This window comes from Chanos chanos, chromosome 9 (assembly GCF_902362185.1).
Source record: "Chanos chanos chromosome 9, fChaCha1.1, whole genome shotgun sequence".
Classification (NCBI taxonomy): domain Eukaryota; kingdom Metazoa; phylum Chordata; class Actinopteri; order Gonorynchiformes; family Chanidae; genus Chanos; species Chanos chanos.
In genome coordinates, this window is record NC_044503.1 from 11,771,063 (window position 1) to 11,790,707 (window position 19,645).

At 40.3% G+C, this 19,645-nt stretch overlaps 2 protein-coding genes across 4 annotated transcripts; both read left to right on the forward strand.

Moving 5' to 3' along the window:
* The first annotated feature begins 2,347 nt into the window (after positions 1-2,347).
* Positions 2,348-5,703, forward strand: nras (NRAS proto-oncogene, GTPase). The gene is made up of 5 exons (XM_030783907.1): positions 2,348-2,532; positions 4,452-4,588; positions 4,686-4,864; positions 5,047-5,203; positions 5,302-5,703. Exons 2-5 carry the CDS (start codon positions 4,478-4,480, stop codon positions 5,419-5,421), a joined length of 567 nt encoding a protein of 188 aa, XP_030639767.1. The 5' UTR covers positions 2,348-2,532; positions 4,452-4,477; the 3' UTR covers positions 5,422-5,703.
* Positions 5,704-7,523: 1,820 nt separating this feature from the next.
* On the forward strand, positions 7,524-16,200 carry ampd1 (adenosine monophosphate deaminase 1 (isoform M)). Of its 3 annotated transcripts, XM_030784159.1 has the most exons (16): positions 7,524-7,545; positions 9,571-9,576; positions 11,249-11,414; positions 11,710-11,869; positions 12,409-12,574; positions 12,705-12,924; positions 13,042-13,171; positions 13,499-13,693; positions 13,807-13,938; positions 14,030-14,193; positions 14,389-14,515; positions 14,632-14,795; positions 15,009-15,129; positions 15,234-15,407; positions 15,640-15,750; positions 16,042-16,200. In XM_030784159.1, exons 1-16 carry the CDS (start codon positions 7,524-7,526, stop codon positions 16,198-16,200), a joined length of 2,217 nt encoding a protein of 738 aa, XP_030640019.1. The 3 variants fall into 3 exon arrangements, with proteins under 3 accessions (XP_030640019.1, XP_030640020.1, XP_030640021.1); XM_030784160.1 differs by lacking the exon at positions 9,571-9,576 and having other exon boundaries at positions 7,524-7,560; positions 11,764-11,869; XM_030784161.1 differs by lacking the exon at positions 9,571-9,576 and having other exon boundaries at positions 11,764-11,869.
* Positions 16,201-19,645: the final 3,445 nt, after the last annotated feature.

A 19,645-nucleotide genomic window follows, 5' to 3' on the forward strand; every position in this document is an offset into this window, starting at 1 on the left:
TGACTAGCCAGCTTCCCATCAGGCCAGTGACAATTCTGAGAAAGCTTGTGTGGTCAAGACACATCGGTGTACATTCGACAACAATATCCCAAGTACTTTATTGCACTGACACAACAAAGTGTAGAAAACCTTCAAAGTAGTAGAGATGTGTAAGAACTCTGTAAAGCATTCCAAAATAGTGTGGTTTAAGCTGTCTAACGTGAAAAAAAAACAACCCATGAATTAATACAACAATATTGTACAACATGGTATAAAGAGACAGTTCAATGTATGGTAGATAATATGTATCTCTATTAAAATACTTACCTCCTGAGATATTTTAGGATCACCAGAGACTTGAAATACAATCCTATAATCTTTTAGAATCCTTGAGGAGAGCCGTGTTTGTGCTACTGAAAAGAAGTTGAAATTCCTTTGGTCATAAACCATTCTACTGAGAGTGTACAAACCCTTTCCCTCTACCAAGCAGGCAGATGAAGACTGATAAGTGACATGAGTGTGGTTTTGGGGTGGTCTGTCTACAAAATTGTTTTGGACTTGGGGTTGGGAGGAGCATAGATCTCATAAAAAAAAAAAACTATCCTTCAAATTTGGCAGAGACATGTTTTTCAGTTTTCTTCTTTTTTTAATGTTTTCAAATCTGATTTTCTTAATTCCTTACAAAGAGTTTGGAGCGAAACATCCAACTCCATGACTAAATGCAGCTTACTATTGATGATGAATAACTGATAACATACACAGTATCATAACCTAATCAAAACTGATTGAACTTTTTTTTTTTTTAAGAAATAAATCTGATGCTAATTAGTGATGCAACACATAGAAAAACATGGCGCTGGAAACATAACACACAGTGAAAAGATAAAAGGGGGACTTTGGAGTTCTGAGTCCATCATGCATCACCAAGCTATGTTTGAGGAATTTACTTACAGTTTGGGTTTTCTTCTTTCAGGGGGGAACAGATTGTTATCAGAACACAAAAGGGCCAATGAAGCAGTCTTGTAACACAGAAAATAGATGAAATAAGTGGAATTTGATTATTAAAACTGGCATTTTTAAATAAAAACTTGTCTAATTTGTTATTTGTATGTACCATGAATGTAAAGAGACACTTTGTCAAAACAGTAAACAGGACAAACGGCCGTTCCAGTGTAATTTAGAGCACACTATCTCAGAGAATGATCAGAAAACAAGCTCATTATGGATTTTACCCATGAGGTTGCATCTTCCAAACTGCCTAACATTGCCTTTTGCCAAATATCAGCTCTTCTCTCTCTTGCTCTCACCGATCTGTCTCATTTATACCTCACTGATGCTGGGACATGGATCAGGATGTTTGGAGGACTGATGTAATTAGAGATAAACTTGTGTGCAGTTGTCTTTTAAGTGTTTGGGACACTTTTAGCTTTTGATACAGAAATGTCATCAGTCTGAACTGACAGAAGATTCTCAGATGCTACTTTTGTGTAGAGAAGCTTTAGGGTCCCCTGGCTTTATTAGCTGTTAGCAAGTGTCGTAATTTAAGTAATGTTTAACATATTCCTCATATCACGTTTTGTTTTTGAATGTTTCCGAATTGCATTTCTGAATAAGCGCAACGAAGTGGAACAGGTAGCAGGTGAACTAAAAAAAAAAAAAAAAAGCCCATACTCAATTTAAACCTTATTTAACTCACTAAGAGACACACATTTTTAATGAATTTAAAATGATTTTTTCCTCAGCATATTGCTACCAAAATTCAACCTCTCGTGTCAGGGAAAATCTGTAAACATTAATTCTAAAAGCAAACAGTGTGCATATGGCAGCGTTATGATGATCCAGATAAAATAAATGTAGACGTTGGCTTGATGTTACCTTTGCCCAGTAGGGGGCACGTGTTTCTTACACATAAGCATTAGCAGTGAGATTTCTGTGTTGCTCTAATGATTCCTATCTGAGCCTTTGTCAGTTTTGCGTTCAGTAAAACTCTTATGTTTCATTTCATCGTTTGGGTCTCGTGTTTTTGCACGTACTGTTAATACTGTTCATTCTTAACGTATTCAGAGCCTGGCAATTGTTTATTTCTCGAGAACATATATAATTTGCAGCAAGAAGGACGCTCATAACAAGCTTTTGAGAAAATATTTCAAGCCCAAAGGGCCGCTGTCATACTAATTAATTCAACTTGGTATTCGATGGTATTGTGCATTGTTCTCATGGTATGGAGATTTAATGAAATCATACAGACATCTTTTTAGGGTAAAATGAAGGACTTTTATTTTGATGTTATTGATGACAATCTTATACAGGAAGTAGGCCAACTACTAGAACTTTTCGGTGAAGAGCAGCGTAGCTGTCTGTAATTCAGTATTTAACTGTTTCTTTTGACTAACCCTTTCTTTTTCCATTTGTTTGTTTATCGCACAGGCATCAATGCTGTTGTCCACAGTAGTTAAACCAACGGAAATATTAAACATTTACATTTAACTCGGTATGTCTATATCTTTGTAGCACGACTAGCTACTAGCACAGCCTCGGGAGAGTTGCGAAGCGGTGAGTTTCCTTATCCCCCTATCTGCACTTCAGCAGACGCTTACATAGCTAACTGTACCAGCAATGCTAACTTTCGTTACCAGGATAGGGTGAGGCAGAACACAGAAGATAAAGTGCATTAATTATAAGAACCTTCAGTTTACTGGTATAAAAGCCGCACTGAAATTGGAGACAGTTCAATGTTGCTTTAATATACTGAGTTAGCAAGCTGACTTTTTGTAAGTTGGTGGAACGAGGTTACAGTGTAGCATTTTGTATCGAGGCCTGCGGCATTTGCTTAAATTTTATTTGCTGAGCGAATTCTATTATTTTCTATTCATTTTCCTGATCAGCTGGTAACTTACGACCAATGACTTTAAGCCATCTACATGTTTAGCTAGGAACTGCTAGAGAACTAGCGTTTTGAGTTCTAGAACAGTGAACGCTAACCTGCAATTAACTTAGCTAGTAACTGAACAAGTTAAACATGGGAGCTAGTTTGGGCAGCTGAAATAAAGTCATTGTGTAACCACCTGCCCAAGTAAAGTAGTTTGGAGAATAGGTAAGGACTTAAGCACTCAGGATATACTTGGCAAGTTGTCTTTTCGTATGACTTAAGGGCCAGTATAGAGTTCACAATCAATTTATATGCTCCATAAAGTAGATGCTACTGCCAACTTTTTGTCATTAGTTGCCAAAGTCTTTGATTCAAGACAGTTAAATCAGGATTCCAGTCGTGGGTGGAGCAGTTGATTTGCACATGTGAAAATGGATTGCCTGTGCCCAGACAAAATACTTTTTCTCAAGGGTTATAGGTGGTTTTGCTCTTAATCTATTGTAGTGAGTGTTAATTCATGTAATGCTTGCAGTAAAACAGAGCCCCCTCCCTTTCCTTCTTTTTAATGGATCCCACCCATTGTTAATGTAGCACATCATTGCACTGCATGGTCCCCTGTTGCCATCCCACCTGGTTTCCACAGTGTAGAACATCAGTGATCTGTAATTTTGGTGTTGTTACAGTCAAGTGGTCTGTGATTTGCCCATTAGAGAAGTCACAGTGTGAGACCAGAGTTTTTCACAGTGGCGTATAAAGGAGTTGCGGTTAGCTAATGCTGTCAAGTGTTGGTGTGCGAGTCGGGCTGTTGCCGTAAAGTGATCGTTGAAATAGAACACGTGCAATTTGAGTGCTGGGCATGGACCAGCCGGATGATTGTCCGCTCGCATTCTGTGCTTGTGCCCAGGTTTTGCCCCCGTGCTTCAGTAATCATGGAATACGATATTCCTACCGCCTGTAGACAAGTCACTCATCAGAGAGCGTAAGATCAGCTGGTTAGAAATTTCACAGCCTTGTACTCGTCATTTCAATAAGGACTGTCCCCCCTCTCTCCCTCCCCCCACTGATATTTTAATTAACTCTGTGAAGAAACCCTAGGCACAGCTGAGTTAAAAAACACTGTGGAACATAAGAGAAAGCAGCCTGAGATGTACCTAAGTCAGACTAGCTTCAGGTTTGCTTATAAGGTACAGCGTTTAGCACCGAGCTGTACCCCATGGTGCAGCATAGCAAACCTCTCCCCTCACACATACCTGATCTCTTTACTGGCTGTAGTCTGAGAAGATCTTTGACATTTTGACATTTAACATGACATTCCATAAATAGATTTGATAATGTCTGAAGAACTTGTCCAGCATTAAGGGGGTACAGTCAGAACAGGCCCTGTATTGGAATAGAGAGAATTCTTCAAACATATTTTATACATATTGTTTTATTTGTAATGTCACTCGTGCAAAAACTTTTGATTTACGATCCTGATTCAAATAGCACTATACACGTATTACTGACTGAGAAGGCTACATTAAAATGTTTTGAATAATATGTTTGGCTGATATAAAGTCCACACAGCTGAGGAATCTGTTGACATTTCTTTTTCTTTCTTTAGGACCAGCCTGACTGTAAGACTGTAAGATGACTGAGTATAAGTTGGTCGTGGTGGGAGCAGGTGGCGTGGGGAAGAGCGCGCTGACAATTCAGCTTATTCAGAACCATTTTGTGGATGAATATGATCCAACCATTGAGGTAAGAGACATTAAAAGCACCTGGTAGACACATTTGTACATTTTGCCATGGTGTAGCTTTGCAGTGGTATCATGACTCCACTGTCTGATTTGGACAGGATTCCTACAGAAAGCAGGTGGTGATTGACGGTGAGACCTGTCTGTTGGACATCCTGGACACGGCAGGACAAGAGGAGTACAGTGCAATGAGGGACCAGTATATGAGAACGGGCGAGGGCTTCCTTTGTGTCTTTGCCATTAACAACAGCAAGTCTTTCGCAGATGTACACTTGTACAGGTAAGGCAACACTAAATGGCTGACAACTGAGGTGGTGGTTGTTTTTTTTTTTGTTTGTTTTTTTCATTTTAAATCAGGAGTGCTTAATTAGTGTCTGTTGTGTTAGAAAGAGGTGAAGAATGGGAATGAGTTTGTTCTATTCATTTCTCTGAACTGTGATTTTGATTCATGGAATTTCCTAGAGAGCAGATCAAACGGGTAAAGGACTCGGATGACGTCCCCATGGTTCTAGTGGGTAATAAATGTGACTTGGCCAGGACTGTGGACACAAAGCAGGCACAGGAACTAGCAAGAAGCTACGGTATTGAATTTGTGGAGACTTCAGCAAAGACCAGACAGGTAAGCTTCACGTCCTCAAAGTGATACAGAAACTTTCAAAATTTGTTTTCCAAACACCGTTGTTTAAACCTTAAACTCTTTGCTTTTTGCTGTTCCAGGGAGTGGAAGATGCCTTTTATACCCTCGTTCGTGAGATTCGGCATTATCGCATGAAGAAGCTGAATAGCAGAGAAGACAGGAAACAGGGCTGTTTGGGAGTCTCATGTGCGGTTATGTGAATAAAACGGGTCAAATATTTCATCAGCAGCTCATTAGCTGGGCAGTCGAGTGCCTTCTTGACCGCTCGGGACCGGACATTTCTGAGGCGCGGTTTTGTCCTGTTCTCAACCGTATACCTGAGATTGGTCCCTGTGTGGTAGTTTCTGCTACGAGGCCCCCTTCTGGCCAGTATGGTTAAATGCAGAACTGCTCTGTTTTGTTTTGTTTTGTTTTGTTTTCTGGATTTGTCTGATGGTCTGCAGTGATGGAGTATTTTAACTGTGTGGAACGTCTGGATCCTTTCATCCTCGCAGATGTTCTTTTTTTTTTTTTTTTTTTTCCTTTTCTTTCTTTGTTTCTTGTGAAGCACAGGAATTTGACATCTTTCCTCACTTAAGAGTTTGACGTGACGTAATCTACAGTTTAATACTCAGGAATACTGTGGAGGATCAGCTGCTTCGTCAATCTGGTTTTCATAGCTGCCAAAGTCACCAGAGCCCATGTCATAGCTCATCTTCTCTGCCCGCCCCCCCCTTAACACAATGATCATGTTTGAGCTCTCTCTTTCTCCCAATGTGTTGGCAAGAAATCAAACCACAGCCAGATACATTTAGTCACACATATTGCACCCACCTGTTGACAGCATCTGAATCAAGCTCTCAACTGACCAGCAGGTGTCAGGTGGTGTTTTTTAGATGTGGACCTGACTGTTGTCTAATGCTTTATGTCGCTTCGTTGTCTTCGGCCAAATATACGTGTTACGTTTCGAAATTGGCTTTATTTAGAAAGTTAATAACTGTTTTTTTTTGTTTTGTTTTGTTTTGTTTTTAAACAGAACATGAATGAATGGTTGATGAAAGAGGAGCGCTCCCTGTTGGTTTTCTTAACATCGAGTGCTTGACTGTGCCTTATCTTTGTGTCAAACGCGCCAATTAATTCGCCCTCTGAATAATGTTACATTTATCCTTGGATACCTTAAGTTGTCCCAATCCACAAATTGCCGTTTGTTGAACAGAACTACTTTTTGCCTTTTATGTGCATCCCATTTTGCTGTCTTAAGACATGAAACAGCTAAATGAGAGCTGGTTTGGTGTCAGCCGTTTGGTGTGCCTGGATGTCTGTGATGCTTTTACTCTGTCTTTACTTTTCAAAGCAAACCACCAAAGGGACTGTGCTTATGGAGTGCCTACAAAGGTTTTCCTTGGGTAATTTAAAAAAAAATTTTGGGGGGGGGGGTGGCGGTGGGGTAATATTTTTTTAGATATGGATGTTGTTTTTATTTTTGTGTTTTAATAGGAGATCAGAGGAGGTATCATGACCATCAACCTACTAGGAATTTGTTGAGTTTTATTTTATTTGATTTTTTTTTCTTCTAAAATAATAAAAGCAAGGTTGTCTGTCAGTAGAATGTGAAAGTGTTGGCTTTACTTTAACCTTGTCCTAACAAAGGTGTGATGTTTCTTTAGCCCCATATCCTTTTCTTATGGCAAATACTCAGAAATCACTGACTTCAGACGGTCTTGTTCTTTTCTTTTTTCCACTTCAAGAAGGGGTTGTACTGTGCTTTGTATTTTGCCTTGTACCTTTTTTTTTTTTTTTTTCTTTTCTTTTCTTAATTTTCTCATCATGGTTTGTAAGGGACTCTTCTCTGCTCTTAATTGGGAGCTTGTTGCAACCTCTGTCTTTGGATATTTCAAAGTTTAATAAACAACATTTCTTTTGGTGATTTTAATATGTAACATTGAAATTGTAACATGCCTACCGTGATCCGGAGTGTCAGTTTTAATATTAAATTAATTTTGAACAGGCATTGTCGTTGTCTGTTTTCTCTTTTCATTTTTTTTCCTTTGCCATGGTTACATAATACCCACACACTCTTGCTTCGTGCACATGTCTTGAACATGGCCGTTGAAACTTAAAATAGAGTTGTCCACACAGGATTCCCTGTCCTGCGTCTCTTGTGTCCAGTGAGGGTACATGGCTCTGGTTACACTGCACACAGTGCTTCATATTGCCCTGAACACACAGTCAGCCCCACACTTCCCCGCTGCATTGCCACAGTGACGGACAAGCCCGCCAAGTCTCCTAGGGAAGGCGTTTGTGCAAAGCAATAGCCATCAACATGCCGAAAGTCATCATACCAGGTGGGTTTCCAAAAAGCTCTCGTCCTAGAAGACAACTGAGGGCCCAAATGTTAGGTGCTTCTGTTTGAAACAACTGAAAACACAAAAGGAAACTACCATGTGTGAGACATGCGCTCAAAGTCGCTCAAGTAAAGCCACGTTTGAACCACTGACCGTAATCCTGATTTTTCTATTTCATCTTCAGAGTTAGATCATGAGGTAGGTGACATCTTATAAAAGCTGTACTCCAGGAAATGAAATTGCATCAAGTGACTTCTCTGTTTACCATACAGAGTTACTGGCTATTCACTCAGGGGTTTTTCTATCTTCAAGAACAACACTGTGTTCGTACAAAAGTTTTTTTTTTTAAATACATAACTAAGATAGAATGCAAGAAATCAAATTTTCTTTTCAGCAACAGGTTATGTCAACGTGTGCCCTGCCGACGAGGCACATGAAGACAAAACCATCAGCAATTCATATTTCACAGGAGGGGCATCTGAGACCACCTGTTAGTTGATTCATGGTCATATTCATTGACCTTTTTATGAGAGTCAGTGCCCTCACCCTGAGAGACCTGCTGTAGTTAAAATTTACAACTTTGGTTACAGTTGGTATGAGCTAAATATTGTTTATGGAAATCAGACTGAAAAGCACCCCACCAGACGTGCATACCATGTCAAATATCAAATGCTCTTTGTCTCCTGTTGATCTAGTCATCCGATTTTTGTTACTTCCTGGAGTTGTTTTGATGTTTTCAGCTGTTATGCTGGATTAAGATTCTTTATGCGCCTCATTGCAATTTGGACAGTATCCAGCACTCAGCATAATCCAGGACTCAATTTACAACCTGTCTTAGAAACTTAAAAAGCTAAGAGTTCCAAAGCTTCTCTTTGTAAATAGCTGGGGATAATTTTGAGTTTCTTGAGCTATGCGCCTGGTCTAAAGTTTCTTACGAGTTATGCCACACAAGAGTGGTGCAATCTGACAAAATTATGTCTACGTCATGTTTTGCTAATGATGTTCCCCACAGCTGTGGCTAGGTGGTGTGTTATTTCTCTTAATAGCTGTGGCATTGAGAACATATGTGACGGGAGGATCAGATCTTACTGGTGGTTTGGAAAATGAAGTGAAATAGAGAGAGAGAGAGAGAGAGAGAGAGAGAGAGAGGGTAGTTTGAGAGTCGTGCGCAGTCAGCAAATTCTTGACTGAAGTGTTCCGGTACATAATGTAACTCACCTCATTTATTTTTACCACTGATGATACACCCACAGTTAGATCTGTTTGTTTCTCCTTAAAAAGCTCAGATTATACCCTTTGCATACGGATTATTTTCTTAAGAATCTGTTATCCTCTGTAATGTTGTATTACTCCTATTACTCATATTACATGTTTGTAGTGCTTTGTTTAAGATATGCTGCTGTCTAAGAGTATTAATGGTGGTGATGGTGGTGGTGTGTGTGTGTGGGGGGGCGGGGGGTTCTGCAACACACTCATTGCTCTCCATGTGCTTTCCATGTTTAATCTGAATCCTGATAGCTCATTGGTTAGGAAAGGTTAGTACCCTCTGATGTCACCAAGAATTTTGATAGCGTGAAAAATAGAAACACTATCATTGAGAGACAGCTCAAACTGCCGAACGCAGGACTGAAGGACCCCAGCTGCAGGAGGAGCGTTACAATGCAGTAAAAGACATGACGTCAGAATGTGATTATCGTCCTGCAACTGTATGCATTTGATTTCCAAAATCTGTTTTGTAACAAATGTGATGTATCTAAGTGCAGGTCAACTGGTTGTGTTTCTGTTCCTGAAAATGAGGAATTGAGATTGTTTTGCACTGAACTAGTAGCTCAGTATCATTTATATCTAAGTCAATATTTTAGAACATTTCAAAAAAAACTTTAAAGCTGCACAGATTCATTGCACATAATTTGTTCTTTCTTTTCATGTGAGTAATCTCTTTGTTCTCCTCCTCCTCTGCTCTGTCCCTTTTTTTGATTGGGACCCTACAGAAGATGAGCGTAAGTATGGAGACACTCAGAGAAGGTCAGGGTTGTGGGGGCTGCATTGGCTGAGGGAAGCTTCTCACATGCATGGATGAAACTAGATATATCCTGCGACAAAAATCTCTCTCTTCGCACCAGTCACACTGAACCGTCCTGCACACAGAACGCAACAGATATTCAACCTTTCCGCCTTGGGGAGGGGAGGGGAGGGGTGGGGTAGTGGTTTGGTGGGAAGATTTGGTTGAATGTTGAAAATGCAAAGACTGTATGAGGCAAAGTGATTGGGGTGGCGGGTGCTTCAAAGGATGTTGGGAGGTTGAGTGACTCTCAGTGCTCGGTTACGTCGAGGGCGTCCCTTCTTCTTGCTGTTGCCATTTATTCACTTACTGTTCACTTTCCCAAATTAAATGATATTTCATATCCAAATCAGTACAAGAGTCCTTAAGTTTGTTTCAATTGGTGAATTTAACAAAAGAGCAATGTGGAAAGTGAACTAATAAATGAATAAATGCCCTTAAAGGAATACATTTCTTAAGGTGAAGACCACAGAGGTGTGAAGATTTGCGTTTGTACTCAGACATCTGAAACTGCACATGCAGATGCTCTTTGTGTATCCTCTCCCTTTGTTTGATCCCCGACAAGTACAACTGAATTTTTCCTTTTTCAAAGGAGAAAATTGGCCTTCTTGTATGCATATCTTTAATGGAATGAATGACTGTATTTCCATTTCATGAGCTTGTGAAACATCACCCATTTTCTGGTAACTGTTAAATGACCCATTCATTTCACTCAACCAGTAACTTAAAATCAGTCACTGTGTAATCTAACAACAGGAATGTACAATTTACCATCTGTTTATTTCATCATTTGTCTCATCTTTTGTATAATCTCTCACTAATTGTCAATGCTAATTACCCATGGTGTCTTTGTATAGCTATCCTATCACTTTAATATTTACATTTACTGTTCACATGTTTACCGTTTACATGGGCATGCATTATTCCAACTGTCTTAATAAATACACATTTCATAACCATGTAGCCATAACAATATAGTCAATCATCCTTTTTTAGCTGAAATTTCTGCTTTGTTAACGTACTTATACTCCCTCTAACATGAAACCTCCCTCTCTTTTCACTTTGTCTTTGAGACCCTCTTCACACACTGGAAAATGTCTTTTCAGCTGCCAAGGAGAGTAAGTATAAGGAAGAGTGAGAAAACGTCTTGAACTCGCAGAGACATGTGTACATGATGTGCAACATTGATGTGGAACATTGCGGGCTGGAAATAGACTGTAAAAATTGTCAGCTTTTATTCGTTTCTTAACGTCATACAATGTAGTTTGTCACAAAAGATGTTTGTGACAGGGTTGTATGAAGGCATAAGTCTGCTCATTTAGGTTACCGTCTTTATGGCTATGCATGGAAACTGCTGGAAGTAGATATACGATGTTTAGGCCTTAGTCACGATACATTTAGAGGGCAGTATTTAGGTTTTCAGTGCGGCCTATGCTAAAAGTGTAAAAACTTGGCTTTATGTCTGTGCTTTGGCGTAGACATTCATCTGTGCATGGGAATTCTTGTGTTCATAGCCAAAAATTGTGGTCTTAGCAGTGAGCTAGAGGCTGCATTGTAGAGCATTTCTGGATGCATCTGTAATCTGCCCCCTACCACACTCAACAATTTGGTGGCATTAAAGTTAGCGTGTTTGCTCTTCAGAGACGGACGACAAAATGCGCGCCTTCGCCGAGAAGGTGTTTGCGTCCGAGACGAAGGATGAGGATGTCCGTGAGGAAATCTCCCTGTTTGATGTAGCTGAGGACTGTCCCATTCTCCACCAGGAGCTGGTTCAACACTTGGCCACTCATGACGATTCTGAGAAACGGTAAAGTAGGACCCCCGGAACACGGCACACCTTCACCTGATCTAATCAGCCCCTAGTACAATACAAACTCTTTTTGTCATTTGCCCTTTTACCTCATGTTCTATAAGGGAAAAATAATGTAATTTGTACATGTTACACATCAACTTGAATCTTCGTCTATTCTTTTTTTTTTGTTTCTTTAAATATGTTGAATGTATTATATTTAGTGATGCAATATTACGATGGTATATATTTATTGCATAATAGCATGTTGGGAAATACTTATTATTATTATGTTATTAGATAATCATACTAGTTTGTCCAAGCCACCCCAAAGCACAATCCTAACCCTGAACCTAACTCTTTACAGCAAGAAACGAATTCTGGCTCATGACAAAAAGCCAGAAGAGAAACCAACCTTCTTGGAAGTACCTCATTTCCAGAGAGTTGCCATCATGGGAGATTACGCAGCTGGGGTACGGTTTCAAAACTCTCCTCAAAATTTTAAAGATCATCTGTTTATACCTCACAACAAACATAGCTCTCCTTCTTAGTTATGCAAGGTCAAGAGCGAAACTGTACCTCATTCACAGTGACCCTTGCAACAGACCCCATGGTCAAAGTGAGTTTCTTAAGGCACTATGTGTCACTGGACAGAGCTAGGACCTTGGCACTGGAATAGATCAGCCAGGTCAGGGTTTACCCCCCAGCAAGAAGAGGCCAGCACTGGCTAGGGTTTCAGGAACATATGCGTGACCTTTAAGTGGAAAATCTTCAAAGCATCTCAGCTCGCCTCTGCTGCTGTCCATCCCGTGATTTCTTCACAAAAATGTTAAATAATCTACTCTGGCCCTGTTAAGGTCAATCACTTCATCCCTTGTTTTCAACAACTATGTGAAAGATTTTAATACAAAAATGCTAGGGAAAAAAGCATGACATTACATGGGAATATTACTAAACATGAATTGTATGACCCATAAGATACATCTAATTTAATCTGTTTATTTTTCTTTAGGTGACTATGGATGACTTTGAATTGTCATGCAAGGGTCTGTATCGTGCACTCACCATCAGGGAAAAGTACATGAGACTAGCTTACCAGAGGTTCCCCCACACTGCATCTGAATATTTGCGCAAAATTGAAGGTGAAAAACATAACCCAGCGGATCAGGTACAGCCAGGTATGCAGGCCGACTTAGACAAGGGACTGAAACTATCACACACAACTTATCAGTCATGGTTTTTTTTTTCCAGTCATGTGAGGATGTAAAGAGGCTGAGTAACCTACTGCGTTGTGTGTGTGTGTCGTAGTGTTCACAGCTCCACCTAAAGAAGGCGAGGACCCCTTCTGCACAAAGAACTTGCCTGAAAACCTCGGCTATGTAGCGCGCATGCGGGAAGGTGTCATTTACGTGTACAAAAACAATGAGGCGGCAGACAAGCACCAGCCAGAGGACGTTCCTGGTCCTGACTACGCCACCTTCATCGATGACATGAACTTCCTCATTGCTCTGATCGCACAAGGCCCCACGTGAGTCCTGCAGACGTTTAGTTACATTTTTTGCTGACTCATCAAAGCATATGACTCACCACTTAAGTTTTGCTATTGTGAAGCCAACGGTAAAAACTTGTTTTGGGCCCCGTGTAGAAAGACGTACACTCATCGTCGTCTCAAGTTCCTCTTTTCCAAGTTCAATGTACACGAGATGTTGAATGAGATGGAAGAGATGAAAGAAGTGAAGAATAACCCCCACAGGGATTTCTATAACTGCAGAAAGGTACAACAGGCCACCATGTGGTGGTTACAATTGACTCTTGTATTTTATATATCAATACACAAATTCCCATATACCCTTTGTTTATACACTGGTTAAATGGCTGTATGCAGAACTAACAGACACAGAAGTGATACAGTTGAGGAGGATATCAGTGAGAATGTCACCATTTAAAAATCTATGAAATACATAAGTTTTGTTTATATCATGTTCACGGCTGTTGTTTCCTGCATGAAAAGCTTATTTAAAATAACACAATTGTTGAGTGTTGAGAGAGAGGCAAGTTAGATGGGTGTAACTTTGATAATTTTGTTGTCTCTGTTGTAATAGGTTGACACTCACATTCATGCAGCAGCTTGTATGAACCAGAAGCATCTTCTGCGCTTTATCAAGAGGTCCTATCGTGTGGACGCAGAAAGGGTGGTGCACAACTTGAAAGGCAAAGAAGTGACCATGAAAGAGCTCTTTCAGTCTCTCAACCTGCACCCCTATGATCTCACAGTAGACTCCTTGGACGTGCACGCTGTAAGAATCCAGACTAGTTTCATTCTTCATATTAGCAGCTGCCAGTTGGTCGTTTATCTTTGTGACTCAAACAAGTGGTCATTTACATTTTCTGTTAACTGTTTTTTTGTTAGGGTAGGCAAACCTTCCAACGTTTTGACAAATTCAACGCCAAATACAACCCCGTTGGAGCCAGCGAGTTGCGTGACCTGTACCTGAAGACTGAGAATCATATTCAAGGGGAATACTTTGCCACAATCATCAAGGTTAGAGAGCTTGTAAACCGCACGTTTACCTTTATTACTTCCTTCCCACTGAAAAGAAAACCTAGTAATCCCTATAACTTTTATGGTTCAGGAAGTGGCAACTGATCTTGAGGAGGCCAAGTACCAGTATGCTGAACCTCGTCTGTCCATCTATGGCTCCAACCCCAATGAGTGGACAAAGCTGGCAAGCTGGTTCAACCAGCACAGAGTTTTCTCTCCTAACCTTAAGTGGATGATTCAAGTGCCTAGAATTTAGTATGTATCCCCTACCCACTTAAATACTTATGAAAACTCTTTGCTCTCAGGTCTACATATTTTTTTTGGACTTCTCTACTTTATTAATGTTTTATCTGTTTTATCTGCTTATAGTTCCCCTCAGCTCCCCTTCTTCAAATGTCCTAGACATTTTAAACAAGCGATTTTAATCTCATCTTTGACTTTTTATTTTAGTGACATTTTCAGAGGCAGAAACTTTGTTCCACACTTTGGAAAGATGCTGGAGAACATTTTCCTTCCCGTTTTCCAGGCTACCATTGACCCTCAATCCAACCCTGAACTTAGTGTCTTCCTCAAACATGTGAGTTTCAACTAACATGTATGAAACTTACACACAGAGAACTAAATACAGAGAACTGTGTGACCAAAAGAATCAATCATCTCTACATGTCCTTTGGGGGTTTTTTCTGCTCGTAGATCACAGGCTTTGACAGTGTAGATGATGAGTCCAAACACAGTGGTCACATGTTCTCCACCAAGAGTCCAAAGCCAGAGGAATGGGACATTGTGAAGAACCCATCTTACACTTACTATATCTACTACATGTATGCCAACATTGCAAAGCTTAATCAACTGCGCAAGTAAGTACTTTATCTGTTCATCTTATTTGAGGTTTGATGCATTTAGGAGAAATGTGTGGGTTTTTTTTTTTTTTCAAGATAACACTAAAAACGGCACTGTGTGGTATCAAATAAAACATGGAGGCTTACTAGCAGGGTTACATTAATTTTAAAGAGAAGTATAAGTACTAAGGGGATACTTTGTGCTAAAGACTGTGTGTTTGTGTTTTGCAGGAAGAGGGGAATGAACACTTTCCTGTTCAGGCCCCACTGTGGAGAAGCTGGAGCTGTCACTCATCTTCTTGCCTGTTTTATGACTGCTGACAACATCTCCCACGGTCTCAATCTCAAGAAGGTCAGTGACCATCCAACTTTTTACCTCACACATACCTCTGCAGTCCTGAAAAAAAAATATATATCCAGCATTCCTAATAAGTATCGCATCTCCCTGTCTTACAGAGTCCTGTCTTGCAGTACCTCTACTACCTGGCTCAGGTCCCCATTGCCATGTCCCCTCTTAGCAACAACAGTCTTTTCCTGGAGTACAACAAGAACCCTCTGCTTGAGTTCCATAAGAAGGGTCTGATGGTGTCTTTGTCCACTGATGATCCAATGCAGTTCCATTACACCAAGGTGAGACCCAGGAGCTGGCACTCAGTTTTGAAGTATTTAGTGAAATATCTCTGGGATAAATCATGCACTTCTAAATCATTAGAATTATGTGCCATACCAGTGATTGGCTGTGATTGGTTGGGTTTGGCACACGCACTGAACTCCTCAGCTAAACATATCTCAGATGTCTGTCTTTACACTGTGTGTGTGTGATCTGTGACGTGTATCTATGTCTAATATCTTGTGTCTGTAGGAGCCTCTGATGGAAGAGTATGCCATTGCAGCTCAGGTGTTTAAGCTTAGCACTTGTGACATGTGTGAAATCGCCAAGAACAGTGTACTCCAGAGTGGGCTCTCTGCAGAGGTATGCAGTCTTCTGACAACTCTTACTCTTAAACAGGGCTCCAAAATAAACAAATCTTTAAATAAAATAAGGTGTGCCTTTGCTGCACACTGTAAATGTGTCTGAAATCTGATATATTGGACCAAGAGTTACTATAAAATTGCATAACCAAATTCACCTTGATTGCACAACCAGTTCTACAACTCCCATGACTGAAACATAAGCCTACCTGTGTTTTGTTTTTACTGGCAAGTTATGGAATAAGTTCAAGCTCCTTGATTCTCAAACTTCTTTTAAATCCCATATTACTAGGAGAAGGAGCGCTTCCTGGGTTCCAGCTATCTAACGGAGGGTCCGGATGGCAACGACATCCGCAAGACCAATGTGCCTCAGATCCGTATGGCATTCCGCTTTGAGACCTTGTCTTATGAGCTGGATCTGATCTTGGAAGGCCTGAAGTCTGAAGACTGAATGCACTGAAAGATATGCTCAGGGCATAATGTTAGAGCCTGCAAGTGCTGATTTGAGTGCTGATTTGTGACAGTCTGTGGTCTGTGGTCATGTGTAGCATCATGGAGCAGAGAAAGAACCTCATAAGGCTTAACTTTGACTTTTGTCTTTGTACTTTTTTAAGGTTTGGTCAACAAACCACAACTGAGATCGAAACAGAGCCTTTTTTTTCTCTGCAAAGAGTTTTTACTTGTTTCATGTTAACTGCTCCTGGGAAAAGCTTAAGAGCCTTCTTGTACACAGACTGCTCTGCTGGTGGCTAATCACATCCTGCTGAAAGTCTCTAACACCTTGAGTGTGTTTATTCTTTTTTTCTGTGTAATTACTTACGTAAAAGCAGGCCATCTGGGATGTCTTACTGGTCCAAAGCTTAAGTTCAGGGCCCTTACAAGTGTGTATGTATGTTGTTTATGTGTGTGTTGGTACTACTCGGGAGACTGCTATAAGAATGATTTTTGACAAATAAAATGAAATCGGTCAATCAAACATGTCTTTTCCCTCCCTATTTTTTCTGTTTTTAGAATTGAACGATTTGCAACAGCATTTCGATTAAATTACTGGTTTTGAGAGCAATTTCTAAACAAAGAATTTTCCTATTCACACCATGCAATCTTCTGCTTCAACCTTTAGTGAGTCAACTCGTTTCGTTCCCCTTGTGTCGCAATCCTGCTGATGAGTCGACAGTGAGAAACTGAGCCCAGAGTGGGAAATTGACAGCAGATGATGACGTCTTCGCTCACAGGATCAATGCAGAAATAAGAAAATGTTTAGGGGAACGTAACTTGGCAGCGAGTGGTAACAAAGTACGAGACATCACTTTTTCGAGTCGACAGATAGCAACTCTTAGCGTGAAGTTTGTCTGTCAGTGAAAGATCATGACTCTAAAAGTTTGCGTTAAAGAATGAATAGAAGCTAACTTGCTAACTTGCTACACGGATAGTTTGCCTGGAATCGTAACAGTCTAAATTTCAAACTTTAAACGACCTGTTTACCGAATACGGAATTTTCTTCAACGAGTGTTTGCTTAGTTAATTACAACTGGCTTTGTGTCGTGTGCTCATTTCTAACTTCAGTTCACTCGACTAAAACTTTGAAGCGAAATGGACGAAGTTTGGCAAGTGATTTTCTCCCATACAACAAAGGCGTAATCTAAACTGTTGTGCGGTGCTGAAGCAACGTTTGTAAAGTTATATTAGGAAGGAAGTACATCTTTCTTGCTGATTGCCTTGATTTACCACAATCACAAACTTCATCTCTAAGGTGAGTGCCAAGAATTACAAAGCGTTTTATGCTCATTTAACTATTTTGTTGAAGTCTGTTGTTGTGTTTAAAATAGATTAACTGAATTCTTAAGGGTCTACTGATAAGATGCTTTTGCACAGTACGTTAAAGTTCACTTGTGGTTTTTGGAACACTAACTTTTTAAAACTGATTAATTCTTTAATTAGGAGTTTAAATTAACGCTTACTCACATTCATTTACTTAATGTCATGATTTAGTATAAGCGTTACCACTTGCCAGAAGGACTCGCTTGTATAAGAATCACACGTTGTCCCCCTCTTGTTTCACCACCCCACCCTGAACAAGTTGCTTCACGCAGCAGTGACTGCGGTGGGCGGCTCACAAACGATTTCAAAGGTGCTATTAGGTTTAATGTAGCTGTGTGATGACTTGGTGTCATTTGGCAGCAGCGGTTTAGTCGGCGTCTGGTTTCTCCTGCTTACGCACTGATAATCTCGCTCTAAAGGACACCAGCCGTCATTTATACTGCTGTGTTGTGGTAATAGGCTACCTGTAAATAGTTGACTTAAAGAGGAACGAAGCGTGACATAACTATGGTCTTAGAATAGTCAGTGATGTTAGATTGACTAATTCCTCTTTCCTTTGTATGGGAATAGGTAACAACAAACATGAGTGGAATTATAAGATTTACTGCATTGCTTGAGTTTAAACAGTGAGGAGAGTGCTGTGTCGTTCATGGTAGCTATGGATAATTGTTACTGAATTACATTTCTAGAGATAATTCAGGCTTAAATTTATGTCCATGTGGAATGAACGTTGTGAATTTCAAATGACTTAAAAAAGAGGGATTCTTGAAAAAAAACAAACAAAAAAAAACAGGACTGTGTCCACTCAGAAGAAAATCCCTAAACCATCATTATGAACATTCTGCTGATCCTTTTTTCCTGTGACTCAGGAAACACAGGCTAGGCCTTCCTGCAAAACACACTCGCATACACACTTGTGCACGGACATTCACAATTGGGTCAGTTGATGTGATAATTCGTCTGGATGGGTTCTGGCTCTGATCTAGAGAGAGATTCCAGTGCATATGTTAGATGTAGGTCAAATTAGACAAAGGCGTCATTTGCTAGACTGACCGACTCACTGTTTCTCCTCATATTTATTACCCAGCTCCCCTCCCTCAGTGCTAGATTCTTCTGGAATATATCACACAGAATTATTATGGTGTAGATGGTCAGCATTGAGGAATTTCACCGCGTCTCCTCTCTAAACGGTTTCAGCCCTTTCGACATTACAGGCAACTTGTCCAAAAATACTTTGGCATCAGACTGGAGCTTATATGCTGGCTGCCTGAATCATCACAGTTACAGTAAAAGTTTGAAAATGGAAACAAATAGGAAACCCCAGAATCTTTTGTTTTCGGATCGCTGGCCGTCGTGTTGTGCTTATATGTATGCATGAAATTCCGCATGTTTTCATGACTGATGTTTTATCTGTGAGTTTAACAGTGTTCTTGTGTGTTGAAGAGGGTTCTCCTCTTTGTGCAGGGATTGAAAAATATTTGGAATGCCTGTCCTTTCGTGTACTGCTGAAAGAGGCTTTTGAAAAGAGTGAAATTGAATTACATTATCCTTAAATGGTGTGATACATGGTGGCGTTTTGGGATGGCCCATCTGGGAGGAAAAAAAATAAAAAGCTTGGGATCATTTCTGGAATAACTGGGCCCTTCCAGACTGCCTGCATAGGCTTACGCTTCAGCACCGTGTTCCTGTCGTTGTCCTTTTTTTTTTTTTTTTTCTTTCCCCCTTTTCTTGGATGATTTTATTTTTGGACGTCGCTGACCTTGACTGAGACAGTCCCTCTCTTGGCTTCTTCCCTTCATGCACATCCTGAGGACTGCCGCTACTACAGCGGTTTGTGTCTGTGGCAGTGTGTTCGTCAGCTTAACCTAATTGCATCCTTCTTAAACATCCTCGTTCTGCTGTGTTGAGTCTTCCTTCTCATGATTTTTTTTTCTTTTGTGTTTTTACAGGACTCAAAAGGGACAGAAGAATGGCACAAAAACTGGAAATATAAATACGCTGGAGAGGAGACCGCAGTAGTTGAACTCTGTTGACCTCAGCCTGTAAAAGGTTGACCAGCGACCAGACAGGCTTGCTGT